Below are 15,167 nucleotides of genomic sequence, written 5' to 3' on the forward strand. Positions count from 1 at the left end.
AGGACAGATCCTGAAGCTGAGGCTCCAAGACTTTGGCCACCTCATGAGAAGAGAAGACTCCCTGGAAAAGACCCTGATGTTCCTTTTTAACCAGGCCTTTGGTTGATCTGATTTACATCCTATGCCCTTTTAAAATGTGTTGTTTTTTTTTCGTGGGGTGGGGTATTGGATTGTCGTTTTTATTTTTATGATGCATTTTGTGGTTTTATATCTTGGATTTTATTCTGTGAACCGCCCTGAGACCCCTGGGTATAGGGCGGTATGTAAGTTCAATAAATAAAGTAATAACCTCCTTTCTCCCCCAGAGCCTCAACAACCTGTCGCCGCAAGGGGAGTCTCTCCTGGTCTTGGCAAGGGAACTGGGCTCCAAAGTCTACAGCAAGTTCATGTTGCAGAAGAAATCCAGGAGCCGCTTGGTGGAGAAGATCCAGCGGCTGTACAACAAATACGTGCAGCTGCTTGCGAAGGACACACAGGTAAGCGCCGTCGCCTTCACGCCCCCAGTCCTGCTCAACCAAGTCTCCCGAATTCCTTCCTTCTTTCCGTGACATTTGTATCCTGCCTTCCCTCCCGAGACACAATGGTTCTCCCCCTTTTTGCCGTCACGACAACCCTGGAAGGTAGGTTGGGCTGAGAGCGAGCGACTGGCCAAAGGTCGCCTGGCGAAGTGGAGATTCGAACCCGAGTCTCTCCCAGTCATAATCCAGCCCTCTAACATATCCAGCCCTGTAAAATTGGCTCTCAGTGTTCATCTTACCGTTTTGTTTTGTAGTGTTACGGGTTACGTTTAATGGAATGTTTTCGACTGCTGGAATAATTTCCAATACAGTGGTACCTTGGGTTACATACGCTTCAGGTTACATACGCTTCAGGTTACAGACTCTGCTAACCCAGAAATAGTGCCTCGGGTTAAGAACTTTGCTTCAGGATGAGAACAGAAATTGTGCTCCGGCGGCACGGCAGCAGGAGGAGGCCCCATTAGCTAAAGTGGTGCTTCAGGTTAAGAACAGTTTCAGGTTAAGAACGGACCTCCGGAACAAATAAAGTACTTAACCCGAGGTACCACTGTAATAATAATCATAATTTATTATTTATACCCTGCCCATCTGGCCAGGCCTCCCCAGCCACTCTGGGCGGCTCCCAACAGAATATTAAAAACACGATCAAACATCAAACATGAAAAACTTCCCCAAACAGGGCTGCCTTCTGATGTCTTGTAAAAGTCAGATAGTTGTTTACTTCCTTGACATCTGATGGGAGGATGTTCCACAGGGCGGGCGCCACCACCGAGAAGGCCCTCTGCCTGGTTCCCTGTAGCTTCACTTCTCGCAGGGAGGGAACCACCAGAAGGCCCTCGGAGCTGGACCTCAGTGTCCGGGCTGGACGAGTGGGTGGATACGCTCCTTCAGGGATACTGGGCCATTTAGGGCTTTAATGGTCAGCACGAATACTTTGAATTGTGCTTGGTAACATACTGGGACCCTATGTAGGTCTTTCAGGACCAGTGCTATATGGTCTCGGTGGCCGCTCCCAGTCACCAGTCTAGCTGCCGCATTCTGGATTAGTTCTGGTTTCCAGGTCACCTTCAAAGGCAGCCCCACGGAGAGCACATGGCAGTAGTCCAAGCGGGAGATAACCAGAGCGTGGACCACCGACAAACATCGGTAAAAGAACCGGGGACTTCAGTCGCCTCTAACCTCGAACCCTTCCTTTCCCGCAGCCGGACGGCTACCTGCCTCGCGAGTACTGGGAGAAGCTGGCGGCCGAGGACGGCTGCAGCCCCTCGCTGGTGTGCAAGGAGCAGCTCTGGCCCCACGCCCTTCTCGTGCAACTGGGCTTGCACCTGGTGGAGCTGCTGGTGCAGGTTCTCAAGATGGAGAGCAACCTCTTGAACCCGGGACTGGAGCAGAAGCTCATCCCCGTCCTCTACCACGTCTACTCCTTCCGCAGCGGCCGCCAGGTAGGGGGACGGGGCAAGGACCCGCCGGTTGCAAATTAGCAGCGGCTAGGAGGAAAGCTCTGCTTGCAACGGACAGGAAACTGGGGCGGGGCCTATGTGGTCGTGGTGGGCGGGGCCAGGGCAAAAGTGGGTGGGGCTGCATTGCGACCTTTAAAGCCCTATACGGCCTAGAACCCTCGTACCTACGGGACCACCTCTCCTGGTATGTCCCACAGAGGAACTTACGATCGTCAAACAAAAACATCTTGGCGGTCCCGGGCCACAGGGAGGTTAGGCTGGCCTCAACCAGAGCCAGGGCCTTTTCGGCTGTGGCCCCGATCTGGTGGAACGCTCTGCCACAAGAGACTAGGGCCCTGCAGGACTTGACATCTTTCCGCAGGGCCTGCAAGACAGAGCTGTTCCACCAGGCCTTTGGCCAAGGCACAGCCTGACTCCCTCCTTTGGCAATCCTCACAGAACTCTAGCCCAATGGTTGTAATTAGTCTGATTTGAACTGATTTTATAATGAAATGATTTTAGAATGTTATATTATTTTATTGTTGTTAGCTGCCCTGAGCCCGGCTTCGGCTGGGGAGGGCAGGATATAAATAAATGAATAAAATCATTATTATTATTATTACAGGGCTTGGGTACCGCTCATTCACCCTTGGACCCCTTCCCTCTCTCGTCGCCCCCTCTTTCCCACTCCCCGTCTCTCTGTCAGCCCCCTTAACCCCTTCTCTCTCAGCCTACTACTTTTTATTATTGTTACTATCAAAATAAATTTGTTTCCAATTTAAAAAATCCAATATATGCCACATGGTATCAATACCAGATTACATTTCTCGTTAACATTAACAAATAATCAACAAGAAGACATTTTTACCACCCCACCCCCCAAATCCCCGAACCACCGACCTTCTGATCGGCAAGCCCTAGGCTCTGTGGTTTAGACCACAGCGCCACCCACGTCCCATTTAGGAACAGTTAAAAGGTAAAGGGACCCCTGACCATTAGGTCCAGTTGCGGATGACTCTGGGGTTGCGGCGCTCACTTTGCTTTATTGGCCGAGGGATCCGGCGTACAGCTTCCGGGTCATGTGGCCAGCAGGACTAAGCCGCTTCTGGCGAACCAGAGCAGTGCACGGAAACGCCATTTACCTTCCCGCTGGAGCGGTACCTATTTATCTACTTGCACAGGCATGCTTTTGAACTGCTAGGTTGGCAGGAGCAGGGACCGAGCAACGGGAGCTCACCCCGTCATTGCGGGGATTCGAACCGCCAACCTTCTGATCGGCAAGCCCTAGGCTCTGTGGTTTAACCCACAGCGCCACCCTAGACCCGCCTTGTACACGGGGAAAATAATGCAAGTGGTAAGTTCTCCCTCCTTTCCCCCCTGCAGGTGGGCTTCATCAGGCCGCACCCCCTGTTCGCCCGCCTTCTCATGGAGGCCGCCGAGACCACCCTGACCTTCGACTCCTTCGTCATCCCCATGCTCTGTCCGCCCATCCCCTGGGTGTCCACGCAGTTCGGCGCCTACGTCTTCGCCCCCACCAAGCTCATGCGCTACGTGGAAGGGGCCGTTCAGCACCAGCTGTTGCTGGACCGCGCCCCGCGCAGCAGCCTCTACCCTGTCATGGATGCCCTGAACCAACTGGGCAACTGCCCCTGGAAGGTCAACCAAGCCATCTTGGACGTGGTCATCTCCGTCTTCAACGACAAGGGCAACGAGAAACTGGACGTCCCCCCGCCGCCCTCAGAAGCCCCCCAGCCCGCTGCGCACTTCCCCGACGGGGCCGCCCCGAGCAAGGTGGCGCTCCGGCGGGAGGCGGCGCGGTGCCGCAAGAAGGCCACGGAAATGTACAGCCTTCGGATGGACGCGCTCTACAAGCTATCCATCGCCAAGCACATGAGCGGAAGGGTCTTCTGGTTCCCGCACAACGTGGACTTCCGGGGGAGGACTTATCCTTGCCCTCCGCACTTCAACCACCTGGGCAGCGACCTCACGAGAGCCATCTTGCTCTTCGCTGAGGGGCGGCCCCTGGGCCCCCACGGACTCGACTGGCTGAAGGTCCACCTCGTCAACCTCACGGGGCTGAAGAAGAAGGAGAGCCTGCGGAGCAGACTGGCCTACGCCAACGAAATCATGGAGGACATCTTGGACTCGGCGGACCGCCCCCTGACGGTGGGTCAGTGGAGAGGGGGTCAAGTGCCGGGTCCATTGCGGGCAGGAATTGGTCCGGTCCAGGGGACACAGAGACCTTGGGGGAGACCCATCTTACCTGGAGAACAATAAAAGTGATTACCGTATTTTTTGCTCTATAAGACTCACTTTTCCCTTCCTAAAAAGTAAGGGGAAATGCGTGTGCGTCTTATGGAGCGAATGCAGGCTGCGCAGCTATCCCAGAAGCCAGAACAGCAAGAGGGATCGCTGCTTTCGCTGCGCAGCGATCCCTCTTGCTGTTCTGGCTTCTGAGATTCAGAATATTTTTTTTCTTGTTTTCCTCCTCCAAAAACTAGGTGCGTCTTGTGGTCTGGTGCGTCTTATAGAGTACAAAATACGGTATGCAGTGGTACCTTGGGTTACAGGTGCTTCAGGTTACAGACTCCGCTAACCCAGAAATAGTACCTCGGGTTAAGAACTTTGCTTCAGGATGAGAACAGAAATCGCACGGCGGCAGCAGGAGGCCCCATTAGCTAACATGGTACCTCAGGTTAAGAACAGTTTCAGGTTAAGACCGGACCTCCAGAACGAATTAAGTTCTTAACCCAAGGTACCACTGTATGCTGTTTTGATAAAGGTCAACCTAGATTATAGGTTGTACTCCTAAAATGAGATCTTGAAAGGGAAGGGTAGGGAACCCAAGGCCCGGGGGCCGGATGCGGCCCAATCGCCTTCTAAATCCGGCCCACAGACGGTCCGGGAATCAGCGTGTTTTTACATGAGTAGAATATGCGCTTTTATTTTAAATGCACCTCTGGGTTATTTGTGGGGCATAGGAATTCGCTCATTCTCTCCCCCCCCCCTTCAATATATAATCTGGCCCCCCACATGGTCTGAGGGACGGTGGACTGGCCCCCTGCTGAAAAATGTTGCAGATCCCTGTTGAAAGGGATGTGTGTGTGTGTGTGTTTGCTGGGGGTGTAAAATACAGAATTCTCACCAGACGTTAGGAGGTTTGTAGTACAGTCGTACCTGAATGCCTTGGTACTTGGACGTTTTGCCGCCTTTCCTAGCCTTCAGTGAGACTTTGCTTGAAGGCTTTAAAAAGTTAGGTGTATAATGGTGTCTTCCTGGTTCGTGCCATTCAGGTTCCCAGAGTTGTTTCCCATATAAATTCTTGATCTCCCTTAATGAAATTATCTGCGCTGCGCTGAGTTCCCATCAGTCTGATTGCTTGACAGCTTGGGTGTAATCACAAGTGCTCTCGAACCTCGTTTATTGATATATATATATATATATATATATATATATATATATATACACAAATTTGCTTGTGCTGTTCTGGGTGGTTTTGTTGTAAAATGCAGATTTATTTACTTCCTTTTGCAATAACCCCCCTCCAAAAAAACCATGCCAATACTTAGAGAAATTATGTGCACAAATAGACGATATGAACGTTTTTAAGGGTCTTTAGGGTAAAGGGTGGTGCTGTGGGTTAAACCACAGAGCCTAGGACTTGCCGATCAGAAGGTTGGCAGTTCGAATACCCGCAACGGGGTGAGCTCCCGTTGCTTGGTCCCAGCTCCTGCCAACCTAGCAGTTCGAAAGCACGTCAAAGTGCAAGTAGATTAATAGGTACCACTCTGGAGGGAAGGTAAGCAGCATTTCCGTGCGCTGCTCTGGTTCGCCAGAAGCGGCTTAGTCCTGCTGGCCACATGACCCGGAAGCTGTACGCCGGCTCCCTCTGCCAGTAAAGCGAGATGAGCGCTGCAACCCCAGAGTCGGTCACGACTGGACCCTAATGGTCAGGGGTCCCTTTACCTTTTTGTCTTGGGGTAAAAAGGTCACCCAACTATAGGAGTACTCCTGGCACCATCCCCGGGCGCGGGGGCTGACAGGCCTGTCTTGCAAGGTCTGTGCGTCAGCGTGGTCAGGATAGTTACAACCGATAAGACCCGACCCAGATCGGCCATCCCGTCTCCACTCGGAACTGACAAGGCCATCCGTTAAGCCTTCATGGACTGATAAAGGAGAAGGCTTTGTTTATACAGCTGCTAATGGATCCTTGAAGAAAGAATTTGGGAATTTTGGGGCCCGGTTCAGGTGACTGCACAGTTAGGTTTGGGTAACCTGTTCCTTCAGTAATAGCAATAAGGACTGCCTCTTTCCACGGAGGGAAAATAGCCCAATAGTCATGGATAGACTTCTCCTCCTCCAACAGTTTGCCCAGTCCTCTTTAAAAGTCGGTGCCCATCGCAGCCTCTTGTGGAAGGCAGTTCCAAAGTCCAACACTTTTCTTCTTTAGGCATCCACAGGTTTGAGCTTTATGGGAGGGGGGGGAAACTCTTCTCCACGCCGCTGTGCAGAATTTTCTCAAGTTTCTAGTCCAGGGTACGTCTCCCGGTCGGTTTAACCCTTTCCTCGCCTTACCCTTGCCAGGGCCGGAAGTGGTGGATGAGCACGGACGAGCCGTGGCAGGCTTTGGCCTGTTGCATGGAGATCGCCAAGGCCACCAGAGTCCCGAACCCTGCTGAGTACATCTCCCATTTCCCTGTCCATCAGGTATGTATTGGGGGGGGTGCCTCTCCCCTCAAATGTGCTCCTTACCCCTTTCCGTTCATGAATTGGAAGTACAGTCGTACCTTGGGATCCCGAACGCCTTGCAAGTCAAACATTTCGGCTCCCAAATGCCGCAAACCCGGAAGTGGGCGTTCCGGTTTGCGAACGTTCTTTGGAACCCGAATGTCCGACGCAGCTTCCGATTGGCTGCAGGAGGTTCCTGCAGCCAATCGGAAGCCGCGCCTTGGTTTCCGAACGTTTTGGAAGTCGAGCGGACTTCCGGAACGGATTCTGTCTGACTTACGAGGTACGACCGTATCTCAGTGTGACACCCCAAATAACGCAAGCCCAAAGAATATTCATGCCGCCTCAAATCAATCTTGGAGAGAGAGATATCTAGCAGGGCCCCTCTTGTTGACTTATGTTTTATGACAGAAAAGTAGAACCTCCAGAGCCAGGGGCAGTCTACCTGCAATTCCTAAACACTGAGGACCAGGAGCATGCAAAGTGGGGGAGCTGTTGCCTGAAGCCTGAGCTTCCCACACATGAATCGGTTTGATCCAGCTGGGTTCCTATCCATCCATTTTATTTTAATCACCACCACCGCCGTCTGATTCCCTTTGCGCCTTTTCCCTCCTCCCCAGGACGGCTCCTGCAACGGACTGCAGCACTACGCGGCCCTCGGGCGGGACACCGTGGGCGCCACCTCGGTGAACCTTTCCCCTTGCGACGTGCCACAAGATGTCTACAGTGGGGTGGCTCAGCAGGTAAGAGCTTGGCTCCGGGGCGCTCCCACTGTGGAAACCCTTTCGAGTTGTCCCTTCCTCCCCGAATGCGTGTCCTTCCAGTGAGCACTCAGGGCTGATTTCCTTAAGAATGGAGAGGTTTGATCGTCTTGCAGTCCATGCCTTATGACGATGCCTTATGAGGAACGGCTAAGGGAGCTGGGCATGTTTAGCCTGGAGAAGAGGAGGTTAAGGGGTGATATGATAGCCATGTTCAAATATATAAAAGGATGTCACATAGAGGAGGGAGAAAGGTTGTTTTCTGCTGCTCCAGAGAAGCGGACACGGAGCAATGGATCCAAACTACAAGAAAGAAGATTCCACCTAAACATTAGGAAGAACTTCCTGACAGTAAGAGCTGTTCGACAGTGGAATTTGCTGCCAAGGAGTGTGGTGGAGTCTCCTTCTTTGGAGGTCTTTAAGCAGAGGCTTGACAACCATATGTCAGGAGTGCTCTGATGGTGTTTCCTGCTTGGCAGGGGGTTGGACTCGATGGCCCTTGTGGTCTCTTCCAACTCTATGATTCTATGATTCTATGCTTCATGGGACTCTCAAGAGTCTCCTCCAGCACCAGAATTCAAAAGCATCCATTCAGCTCTCACAATGCCTTTGTCTTTTACACCTTCCCCTCCTTGCTTGCAGGTGGAAGTGTACCGGAAACGGGATGCTGAGCAGGGCGTCAAAATCGCACAGGTCCTAGATGGGTTCATTGGCCGCAAGGTGGTGAAACAGACGGTGATGACGGTCGTGTACGGGGTCACCCGCTACGGTGGGCGCCTCCAAATCGAGAAGCGCCTCAAGGAGATCGACGAGTTCCCGCAGGTCCTTCCTTCCTTCCTTCCTTCCTTCCTTCCTTTCTTCCTTTCTTTCTTTCTTTCTTTCTTTCTTTCTTTCTTTCTTTCTTTCTTTCTCTTTCTCTCTCTCTCTCTCTCTCTCTCTCTCTCTCTCTCTCTCTCTCTCTCCTTCTTCTGTCTAGCCCAGTGGTTCCCAAAGGCTGCGTCAGGAGAGGATGGCAAATGCATTGGGAAGACTTCAGGACAATCAATGTGATATTATAGTATTACTCTACAAGGTGTGACTGGAAAGTTTGGCGAATGGTCACAGAAACCGGACAGCGAGAAATATTCGAACATGCATGCCTTAAAGGTAAGGTAAAGGGACCCCTGACCATTAGGTCCAGTCGTGGCCGACACTGTGGTTGCAGCGCTCATCTCGCTTTACTGGCCAAGGGAGCCGGCGTACAGCTTCCGGGTCATGTGGCCAGCAGGACTAAGCCGCTTCTGGCAAACCAGAGCAGCGCACGGAAACGCCGTTTACCTTCCCGCCGGAGCGGTACCTATTTTTCTACTTGCACTTTTGACGTGCTTTTGAACTGCTAGGTTGGCAGGAGCAGGGACCGAGCAACGGGAGCTCACTCCATCGCGGGGATTCGAACCGCCGACCTTCTGATCGGCAAGTCCTAGGCTCTGTGGTTTAACCCACAGCGCCACCCGCGTCCCTGTGCATGCCTTACAGTCCTTCAAAGTAGGCCCCCTCTGATACAAGGCACCGTTGACAACGTTTGTAGAACTGTTGGAAACTTCTGGAGAAGTCCTTTTTCCGTACTACTTTCAGTTCCCTGAACAGCGGCTTGGACGTGTGAAATGTTGGAAAAATCTGTTCCCTTTCAGTGAAGATTTCAGTTTTGGAAACAGAAAGAAATCTGGTGGGGCCAGATCAGGAGAATACAGAGGGTGGGACAACTCAGGAACCTCAGGAACGATTTCGCGCAGAATATGCAATTCTTCCGCCATCATTCGGACAGACAAACGCCGATCCCACATCAGTAACTCGCGGACTCTTGTTGACATTTGCTGCTGTTCTGCTCGCCGCCGGTCTGCCAGACAGAGGGTCATCTTCGACGGTTTGCCGCCCTTCACGGAAACGCTTAAACCACTCATGTACACTGTTTTTCGAGTTGCAATTGTGCACAATTTTGTACATTTTGCTTTTTGTGGGTTTCCGACACCGATTGTATGTTCTGATATTTCTCGTTGTCCGATTTCTGTGACCACGCACCGAACGTCCCGGTCACACCTTGTATTATATCAACATTTATATTTTGGGATTGATTAATGTTCTTACAAGGGACGCAGGTGGCGCTGTGGGTTAAACCACAGAGCCTAGGGCTTGCTGATCAGAAGGTCGGCGGTTCAAATCCCCGCAACAGGGTTAGCTCCCGTTGCTTGGTTCCTGCTCCTGCCAACCTAGCAGTTCGAAAGCACGTCAAAGTGCAAGTAGATAAATAGGTACCACTCCGGCGGGAAGGTAAACAGCGTTTCCGTGTGCTGCTCTGGTTCGCCAGAAGCGGCTTAGTCCAGCTGGCCACATGACCCAGAAGCTGTACGCCGGCTCCCTCAGCCAATAAAGCGAGATGAGTGCCGCATCCCCAGAGTTGTTCGTGACTGGACCTAATGGTCAGTGGTCCCTTTACCTTCACCTTTAATGTTCTCACACGGCTGCATCATTTCATGCTTTCTGCATGTTCCTACGGTCTTGTGATAAAGCTGCTGCGTTCTGTGTTACAAACCAAGCACTGCTGGGAGTTGATTCTTTCTGTTTTACAATCTTTCTATTTAAAAAAATCGGAGGCATTTTTTTTTGTCATTCCGAAAGCGCGACACAGAGAAGGAAGTTTGAGAATCGGGTCCGCACTGTCCTTGCAAATGGGATGAGGGGCGAAAGGGTCGTGAGGTTCCCCCATTTCTGCCTCTTAACTATACCCATTTTGCATTCCCTCCGCCCAGGAATACGTTTGGGAAGCATCTCATTACCTCGTGCAACAGGTCTTCAACAGCCTCAAGGAGATGTTCTCGGGAACTCGAGAAATCCAGGTAACCCCCGTGCCTTATTTATTTGCAAACAGTTCAGGGAGTGTTTTTAATGTTCTGTTGGGAGACGCCCAGAGTGGCTGGGGAAACCCAGCCAGATGGGCAGGGTAGAATTATTATTATTATTATTATTATTATTATTATTAGTCCAGGGCAGCTGTTTATCAGATCCATCTGGTACACAGGCTGAGACCCTACCTGCCCGCGGACTGTCTCGCCAGAGTGGTGCATGCTCTGGTTATCTCTCGCTTGGACTACTGCAATGCGCTCTACGTGGGGCTGCCTTTGAAGGTGACCCGGAAACTGCAACTAATCCAGAATGCGGCAGCCAGACTGGGGACTGGGAGCGGCCGCCGAGACCACATAACACCGGTCTTGAAAGACCATATAACACCGGTCTTGAAAGACCTACATTGGCTCCCAGGACGTTTCCGAGCACAATTCAAAGTGTTGGTGCTGACCTTTAAAGCCCTAAACGGCCTCGGGTCCTGTATACCTGAAGGAGCATCTCCACAGCCCGGACATTGAGGTCCAGCTCTGAGGGCCTTCAGGCGGATCCCTCGCTGCGAGAAGCCAAGTTACAGGAAACCAGGCAGAGGGCCTTCTCGGTGGTGGCGCCCGCCCTGTGGAACGCCCTCCCACCAGATGTCAAAGAGAAAAATAACTACCAAACTTTTAGAAGACATCTGAAGGCAGCCCTGTTTAGGGAAGCCTTTAATGTTTAATAGGTTATTGTATTTTAGTGTTTATTGGAAGCCGCCCAGAGTGGCTGGGGAAACCCAGCCAGATGGGTGGGGTATAAATAATAAATTATTATTATTATTATTATTTATTTCTGTACACAATGTGCTGAGTCGATTGCGCATATGTGTGGGGAACCTGTATGTCTTAGGGCAGGGGTCAGCCACCTAAGGCCCACGGGCCACAAGCAGCCCATGGGGGGTCATTTAACCGGCCCACAAGCCACCCCCGAACCAAGCCACCCACTCAGTGAGTTCCTGCGCACTGAGCTAAACCAGCGCGGCACAGTGCAGGAACTCACTTCTGTGGTGCTGAAAATTGCGTCTCACCATAGCTGTCAACCGTCCCTTATTTGGCGGGAAACTCCCTTATCCCAGCGCCGTGTCCCGCTGCTGTCCCTAATTGATGATGTCCCTTAAATTTCCCGGGCTTATAAATCATTTGTCCACCCATAGTTCAAATTTTTACTACAAGTTTTCTGTCAATCCTACCAATGTCTGTAACTCTTTACAATAGCTTTTCAAATAAATTATAAACTTTCACCATTCTTTATTAAAGAGGTCCTCTTCCTGGTTTCTAATTCTGCCTGTAAGCTTTGCCATCTCGGCGTTGTTCATCAGTTTTATCTGCCGCTCTTCTTTGGTGGGAGTTGTAGACCCTTAGGATCCTCTAGTCCAACCCCCTGCAAAACGCAGTCAGTGGCAGCCAAAGCAGCCTGGCTCCATCAGTGGCGGATTTCTGTATAAGCTAAGCAAAATCCCTTATTTTGGCTGCTGATCCCTTATTTTCGAGGCTGCTGGTCCCTTATTTTCAAATCTGTAAGTTGACAGCTATGGCTCAGACGCTGAAAATCGTGTCTGCGCAGACACCGACACCGGAAATGACTGCTGCGCACGAAGGGATCTCCGCTGGAGTGAACCAGCCCAGGCGAGGTTAGCCTTGCTGACCCCTGTCTTAGGGCTACACAGCAATGGGTGCAAGGAGGTTTCAGGAGGAAGAGAAGGGTGGGAAAATGTGTGGATGGACAGCGAGGTAAACAGAGCACAGAGATGCTCCCAGGCGGGTTTGTGGAGGGCGGGAACCAGTGGCCTTCCAGCTTGCCTGTACCTTTCTGGAACTGGGGTGCCCACCCCATGGGAACCGCATTGCTCACTGCCTTCCCCCCCCCCTGCAGGGCTGGCTGACCGAAAGCGCCCGGTGCATTGCCAAGTCGGGCCGGACGGTAGAGTGGATGACTCCCCTGGGACTGCCCATTGTCCAGCCATACCATCGCTCGAAGACCACGCTGGTAAGCCAAGCCATAAACATCCGGGCGCATGGGGACGCAGGTGGCGCTGTGGTCTAAAACCACTGCGAAGGTAAAGGGTAAAGGGACCCCTGACCATTAGGTCCAGTCGTGACCGACTCTGGGGTTGCGGCGCTCATCTCGCTTTACTGGCCGAGGGAGCCGGCGTACAGCTTCCGGGTCAAGTGGCCAGCAGGACTAAGCCGCTTCTGGCGAACCAGAGCAGCGCACGGAAACGCCGTTTACCTTCCCGCCGGAGTGGTACCTATTTATCTACTTGCACTTTGAGGTGCTTTTGAACTGCTAGGTTAGCAGGAGCAGGGACTGAGCAACGGGAGCTCACCCCGTTGCGGGGATTCGAACCGCCGACCTTCAGATCGGCAAGCCCTAGGCTCTGTGGTTTAACCCACAGCGCCACCCGCATCCCTCTAAAACCACTGAGCCTCTTGTTATTCCAAACTGAGCCTCTGACCTATTCCAAAGACGCGGGTGGCGCTGTGATCTAAACCACTGAGCCTCTTAGGCTTGCTGATCAGAAGGTCGGTGGTTCGAATCCCCGCGACGGGGTGAGCTCCCGTTGCTCGGTCCCAGCTCCTGCCAACCTAGCAGTTTGAAAGCACACCAGCGCAAGTAGATAAATAGGTACCACTGCGGCGGGAAGCTAAATGGCATTTCCATGCGCTCTGGTTTCCATCACGGTGTCCCATTGCGCCAGAAGCGGCTTAGTCCCGCTGGCCACATGACCCGGAAAGCTGTCTGCGGACAAACGCCGGCTCCCTTGGCCTGAAAGCGAGATGAGCGCCGCAACCCCATAGTTGCCTTGGACTGGACTTAACCGTCCAGGGGTCCTTTACCTTTAACTTTTTACCAAGTGCTTTTTTCTGGGGGGACGCAGGGGTACGCATACCCCTAAACATTTTGTGAATCTAACAGTTTGTCTCGCTGTGTGTTAGAGAGAGTTTGTGTCTACAATGGTACCTCGGGTTACATACGCTTCAGGTTACATACGCTTCAGGTTTCACACTCCGCTAACCCAGAAATAGTGCTTCAGATTAAGAACTTTGCTTCAGGATGAGAACAGAAATCGTGCTCTGGCGGCACGGCGGCAGCAGGAGGCCCCATTAGCTAAAGTGGTGCTTCAGGTTAAGAACAGTTTCAGGTTAAGAACGGACCTCCGGAATGAATTAAGTACTTAACCCAAGTTACCACTGTACTTGGGTGTGTTTGAGGGAGCTTTCCTGCTAAAGAGACGCACGAGCGCTCTCGCACACAGATAAGTGCGTGTGTGCCTTTGTGTGTGAGGCGGAGAGGGTGCATGGACACACATACAAAAGACACACACAAATAGTGCGTGTGTGCCTGTTTGTCTGGTGTGAGCATGTGTACTTGCGCGTTTGAGCAAAAGAGGCAAGTTGGCTCCCACTTCCAAACAGACCCTCTTTCCTATGCGCAAACACACGCACATGCTCTCACACGCACATGGGCAAGCGCTGCACTGTTTTTCTCTCACGAATGCAAATGAACACGCACTTGTGATAGGAATTTTATGGTCCTAAATATATGGTAATGTTCATAAGTGTACCAACCAAGCACATACGTAGATCAGCACAGGAAGACCGACCTGGAACCATTTTGATTCCTAAACTGAGCAAATGTTTTCTCTGCAAGGTCAAAGGAAAATGGAAAAGCCTCCCCATTGTCTTTTCCTTCACAAATCCTGTCTTAAGGGCACATTTAAGATATGACTAGGGTGTGAGCCTGTGACCTGGCCCAGGAACTAAGTATTTATCATTACAAAAGACTGGCCAGGCTCCCCAGGCAATCCAATCAATTAACCTGCCAGACAGGAGATGAACGAGAGAAAAACAACACTCAAATTTCTGTTGTAGACCGTCTTTTCTGTGATGTAGGTGTGATGTATCTGAGGAGTGGTCTTAGGTTACACCCCTTCTGTGATGTATGTATGATGTTTCTGGGGGTGGTCTTGATCTACAGTGTGGCAATTTCAAAAGTCTTTATAAGGCCTTGCACACCATTTTTCTGGGTCCCTCCTCTCTCCTGCAGGTGAGGGGAGCACCCTGTTGCAACAGATCAATAAAGGCCAAACCTACAGGCTGCTGTTTTGCTCCAAGTAATCCTGGTTGGTGTCTTTGTTTTTTGTCCAAGGGAGCCCTCAGATTTTTCCGTTAATACACTAAAACGCGTGCTTCCTCCCAGAACAGGGAAGTGTGTTTGTGTGTGTTGTTAAAGCTGGTGTGGCAGGATTTGAATTGTGCGATTGGAGAGTGGGGAGAAAAAAGAGAGACGCTGCTGGGGGCGATGGAGCCTTGCCCATTCACAGAAGCGGAAGAATTATTATTATTTATATATTTATTGCAATTTATACGCCGCCCTACGCCCGGAGGTCTCAGGGCAGTGCGCAGAATAAAATCAAAATATAAAACCACTGAGTCTGGAATAACCTTGTGAAGTGAAAGGATATGAAAGAAGGATTTATATCGAGATGTTAGGATAGAGAGGATAAAGAAAACAGACACAATGAGAGATAAAGGAGGTGCTGTGGGATTGGTGGAAGTCAATGTCTTCTTGTTGTTTTAGTGTTTATAATATTAACTTATAAAATATGGATTTGTTTGTTTTTTTTGTTTTTGTTGTTTTGTTTAGTTTTTGAATGTTGATTTTCGTGTGTTGTGTATTGTTATTTTTTGATACCTTTCGTGTTGTTGTTGTGTGGAAAATACTAATAAAATTCATTATATATATATATATAGATAGATAGATAGATAAAGGAGAGATAAAGGAGGTGCTGTGGGATTGGTGGAAGT

At 51.1% G+C, this 15,167-nt stretch overlaps 1 protein-coding gene and 1 long non-coding RNA gene across 2 annotated transcripts in view; one reads left to right on the top strand and one right to left on the bottom strand.

The window, feature by feature from the left end:
• The window catches only part of POLRMT (RNA polymerase mitochondrial), a 50,992-nt gene that overhangs the window by 14,803 nt on the left and 21,022 nt on the right, over window positions 1-15,167 (top strand). The window contains exons 8-15 of the mRNA XM_080988756.1: window positions 306-476; window positions 1,721-1,960; window positions 3,341-4,123; window positions 6,542-6,664; window positions 7,306-7,428; window positions 8,089-8,268; window positions 10,233-10,319; window positions 12,232-12,345. Of these exons, the coding sequence (XP_080844882.1) occupies window positions 306-476; window positions 1,721-1,960; window positions 3,341-4,123; window positions 6,542-6,664; window positions 7,306-7,428; window positions 8,089-8,268; window positions 10,233-10,319; window positions 12,232-12,345 (1,821 nt within the window). The remainder of the gene's footprint in view (window positions 1-305; window positions 477-1,720; window positions 1,961-3,340; window positions 4,124-6,541; window positions 6,665-7,305; window positions 7,429-8,088; window positions 8,269-10,232; window positions 10,320-12,231; window positions 12,346-15,167) is intronic.
• The window catches only part of LOC308467561, a 52,480-nt gene that overhangs the window by 14,101 nt on the left and 23,212 nt on the right, over window positions 1-15,167 (bottom strand). The gene's annotated exons all lie outside the window — the stretch shown is intronic.

The sequence above is a fragment of the Podarcis pityusensis genome (assembly GCF_964106645.2).
Source record: "Podarcis pityusensis genome assembly, chromosome: 18".
NCBI classification, from domain to species: Eukaryota; Metazoa; Chordata; class Lepidosauria; order Squamata; family Lacertidae; genus Podarcis; species Podarcis pityusensis.